The sequence below is a fragment of the Nicotiana attenuata genome, chromosome 6 (assembly GCF_001879085.1).
Source record: "Nicotiana attenuata strain UT chromosome 6, NIATTr2, whole genome shotgun sequence".
NCBI classification, from domain to species: domain Eukaryota; kingdom Viridiplantae; phylum Streptophyta; class Magnoliopsida; order Solanales; family Solanaceae; genus Nicotiana; species Nicotiana attenuata.
The window spans coordinates 7,922,079-7,926,446 of record NC_031994.1 but is presented as its reverse complement, the minus strand read 5'-3'; the positions used below and the strand labels follow the sequence as shown (position 1 = coordinate 7,926,446).

The 4,368-nt window shown below is 41.8% G+C and overlaps 1 protein-coding gene across 1 annotated transcript; it reads left to right on the top strand.

Annotated features, from left to right (window-relative positions):
- LOC109227619 lies at positions 1,472 to 3,104 on the top strand. Its single transcript, XM_019392817.1, has 3 exons — positions 1,472 to 2,317; positions 2,419 to 2,493; positions 2,682 to 3,104. The coding sequence occupies exons 1-3, from the start codon at positions 1,472 to 1,474 to the stop codon at positions 3,102 to 3,104; spliced, it is 1,344 nt and encodes a 447-aa protein (XP_019248362.1).

Genomic DNA, 4,368 nt, shown 5'->3' with positions numbered 1-4,368 from the left:
GATCAAGCATCAACTAGAAGACTTTGGAGTATTCTCAGATTGTGTGCCTCTCTTATACGACAATACAAATGCACTCAACATGGCCAAAAATCCAGTCCAACATAAGAGGACCAAGAACATTGATGTACGCCATCATTTCCTCAGAGACAATGTTGAAAAAGGGCTCATATACATGAAATTCTGTAGCACAGAAGATAAGATTGCAGATATATTCACCAAAGCCCTAAGTAGAGAACACTTTGAGAAAAATTGCCTGGCACTGGGGTTGATAAAATCCAACTGAAAACCTGGTCCCTCGATGATTGGCTATGAAAGAAATGTTCAGGTAAAATTAGCAAAAGGTGTTTTCTGGAAAACTCTAACTCATCTCTATACCGTTACACGTAGACACGCATGATGATTATAGAGCAAATGGGCAGTTGATGCAATACGCGCTGGTAAAAAGGGTAAAGCTTATAGATGCAAGATTAGTCAGGGAACCTGGTTCTCCTGACACAGGTTAGTAGTTTTTCTGTTCTCACATGCACAATTTTGAACGGTTAAAATAAGTGCCATGTCATCAGTGTGTCAGTTTCTCTCCTTTGCGTCTCTTGAACCCAAACGTCTCACCCATTAGAAGTCGACCCGACTCCTAAAACTGACGCATTTTCCTAATTGGTCCCTCATCAATCTTAAATTCATCCATCACTTTCACATCTCCTCACATAAAACGCTGAAACCTTCCTTCTTCTTTTTCTCTCTTTCAAACTACCCATCTCTTCTCCTCAACTTATCACTCCTCTCCATGGCTGAAAATTATGAAACTTCAAGTGTCCCCAGTGACACCCCATTGAGTCCTCAGCCATTCAAACACTGATATTAGACTTCTCTCCCAACACCACCACTAGCCAAAACCCTAGGGCAGAGTCACCCCCATATTCCGTCTCCTCTCCTACCCAATCAAGTTCTGGTTCTCATAAGAGTCGCAAAATCTCGACTCCCAAAAGGTTTTTAGCCTCGAGCTCTCCTCTTATTTCGCCGAGAAAAGGGAATGAACAGAGTACTGCTGACAAAGAAGAAAATCAGGAAATTTCACGTTCTCCTATGGAAGAAGGGTCAAAGGTTGATCAAACTGATGGTTCCGAGAATGTTGACTCAACAAAGACTACTCCTGATCTTGTGTCCACAGGTAACGCTCCTTCCTCTCCTAAGTTTTCCATGGGTGCACAAGAGAAAAAAGCAATAGATAACATGCTCTCCATAGCTAATGAAGGGGTTTTTGTCAAAGGAGATGAGGATGGGTCTGAGACTCAAGGGGAAGAGTCTAAGACTGTTGGATGGGGTAAAGAACTTGTGCTTGTTGAACCATCGGCATAGGAAGGTGCTACTGGGGAACCTGCTGGAGGACCTGATCCCCCTTCGGAGGATCCAACTCAGGGATCCTCTCCAGAACCCCCGTTTAGCACTGACCTTGCTCCCTCTCCTCATTTTGATGCTGAGCCTTTGTGTGTGGTGGTGCCTAAGGAAAGATCTGTGTCCAGAGAATAAAAAGATTTGGGAAAGTGAAGAGGATTTTGATGATTTGCCAATAGCAAGCTTGACCAAGCGTAGACGAATAGTTGCTCAAGAGTCTACTCCTAAGCGGCCCACTACAAGGTTGCAAAGGAAAGAGGCTCTTGAGTCTGCTCTTAAGAAGAGCCAAGCTAAGTCAAGGAGAAGAAAGTTGGTGAAAGATGGGAAAGCTGTGAGTAAGAAGTCAGTGCCTGTTATGAATGTGGATGAGGACGAAGCCGATGAACCTGGTTCCTTGACTAGAAAGCTCTCACAGAAGCATGGTCTCTCCAAGCCAAAAAGGGTATTTTTTGTGTCTGCTGAAAATCTAAACAAGTCTGATGCTTTTGTGTCTAGTGAAAATGTAGTGAAAGAATCTGGTGATAAGTGTGTGGAAGAGTTTGGTGCCAGTGTGATGGAAGAATTGGGTGAAAAGTCTATGAAGTCTGATGAAAAAGAGAAGAATGTTCGCAAGTCTGCTAAAAGAAAAGCCGATACTTATGAGGAACCTGGTTCCTCCAAGAAGGCCAGAGTTGGTGAACCAAGGAGTGCTGGGAAAGAGAGACTGAGGAGCCAAAATGTGCTACGGGGCCGCACATTTGCCCCTGATATCTTGGAGGAGGCTGGTATGAGACAGCTGGTTGAGATCTGTGAGTTCCAACAGTGCACACATTTGTTCACAAGTGATTCTCCAAAGGTGTATGAGGAGGAAGATCAAAGTTTCTATGCCGACTTATTCAAAGTTGAGGATGATCACATCTGTGTGTTGGTAAATGAAGTTGATATGGTAATGGACTCTGCTTTGTTGGGGTCTATAGTGTGCCTGTTGAAGGGCTGCCAAGTGTTCAGGGATCTTGTTCTCAAAATTTCAGAAATGCTATCCTGAAGGACAAAGCAGTTCAGCAAGGGGAACGGTTTCAGAAGAAGGCCCTCCTTCCATTGTATCAACTACTCTTTGAGATTGTAAACAAAGTATTATTGCCTCGTGTTTAGAGAAGATATATCACCTCCGAGCAGACCTATTCCTCGTGGAAGCACTGGACAACTTCACTACCATCAATCTGCCTGGGATCATGATAGAGCACATGAATAAAGTGGCAGATTTTAAAGATGGTGATCATGGGCTGACTTATGGGTTCCTTCTCACTTAGGTCTTTAAGCACTTAAAGGTTCCTCTAGGACAAGTTAAAGTGGGCACCAAGAAGCAAACTTTCTCCAAAGCTACTCTTGAAGAATGTGAGTGTATAGAGAAAGTTAGAAGGGTTGGAAGCACTTCTACCATATCTCAGTTGATCAATGCTCAGAACAGTGCTACTACTGAGATAAGACAATTTAAAGCAAGGAATGCTATCCTTGAGACTCAGTTAAGTCAGCTGCAGGAGGCACCTGGTTCCAGTAGCTCTCAAAGTGAAGAGGTTGAACGTCTGACAAAAGAGAATGCTGAGCTCAGGAAACAAGTGGAGGACCTGAAAGAGAGACTACTCAACGAGCAAATGTCAGCGAATGCTCGAATGGATTTAGTCCTCCAAACCCTTTCCTCTGCCTCTAAGCCTTCTCCTTCCAGTGCTCCCTAGATAGTGTCCCTTCAGTGTCAAGTTTTTAATGTTGCTTTATTATGATCTGGTCTTTGGTCAAGTCTCTTAGTGTCAGTTCTTATGATGATGTTTGTGGTATTTTTTTGTTGTTCTGAATTGTGAATGGTGGTAGTAACATTGACTCTGATCCTGTTGAAAAATCTAAATTATGTTAATGCAAGGTTTTCTCTTTTTGCTGTGTATGCCTTGTCTTTATGCTCTGTTTTTAGTCATGTTGTGTGCACACAAGTGGCATGAGTTAACTCAAGCTAGACTTATTTTTGCTATAAGCTTGTTACTATTCATTTTATGATGCCAAAAGGGGAAAGAAAATGGAAAATGTGCATAATTGAATAATGATTTGCACTGATTAAGGGGGAATACAGATTCAGGGAAAAACTTAAGGTCTTTCTAGTTCACTGTCTGGTTCTGTATGGCTCTTTTTGGGATTTTCAATTACAAGTTTGTTATCAAAAAGGGGGAAATTGATAGGTTATAAGTACCTTGTTTTATATTTTGATGATCTAACAAACTTATTGTCAAGAACCAGATAAGGAACCTGTTACACATTCTCAAGACCCTAAGATCAAAAGGTTCCAGCTTGGGATATGGTTCAACTCTTCAGAGTCAGAGGAACAACCGAGGGAATAGATAACTACCAGTTCCTGAGGAAACGGCACAAGTCAACTGCTCCAGTTGTAAAGTTGTTGCCTGCACACGCTACAATACAGAAACAGTGCAGCAGTCAACTTTATGGGGAATGTCTTTTACCTAACTTGCTTACATCATTTTAAGCGATGTCACAAAGGTATTATTAACCTCAAGGAAGGTAAAACAAATCACTTGAACACTTAGAGAATTCACTCAAGCACTCTCACCGTAATTGATCATCAAGCAGACAATTCTTAAGTGCATCAAGAACAAAGAACAACACGACTACGGACCAGTTCCCCTTATCAAGTTATTGTGGTTCCTACCTAGCTTGTTTAGAAGCATTCTGTAGGAACCCCTTTGTAAATCTTAAACCCTTGTGTTTGAGTCTTGGCTAGAGTTAGTCGAGTTGTAAAGTCTTTGTAATAGAGTTATTACAAAGTGGCTTGTAATAGAGTATACAAGTTAGTGAGGGATTAAGAGGTTAATTCCTAGGTTGCATAAGTTGTAATCTGAAAGTTGCAATCTGAAAGTTGCTCAGTAGTGAAGTTGAAATCCTACAAGAGTAGGTCGTGGTTTTAATCCCGTTGAGCTGGGAATTTTCCACGTAAAA

Bases quoted from the DNA above. Each gene is read 5' to 3' on its own strand.
- LOC109227619 (XM_019392817.1), top strand. From the start codon at position 1,472: ATGCTGAGCCTTTGTGTGTGGTGGTGCCTAAGGAAAGATCTGTGTCCA. The intron at 2,318-2,418 runs GTAATGGACTCT...GCTATCCTGAAG, and splicing joins TGGTAAATGAAGTTGATATG to GACAAAGCAGTTCAGCAAGG. The intron at 2,494-2,681 runs GTAAACAAAGTA...CTTCTCACTTAG, and splicing joins ATCAACTACTCTTTGAGATT to GTCTTTAAGCACTTAAAGGT.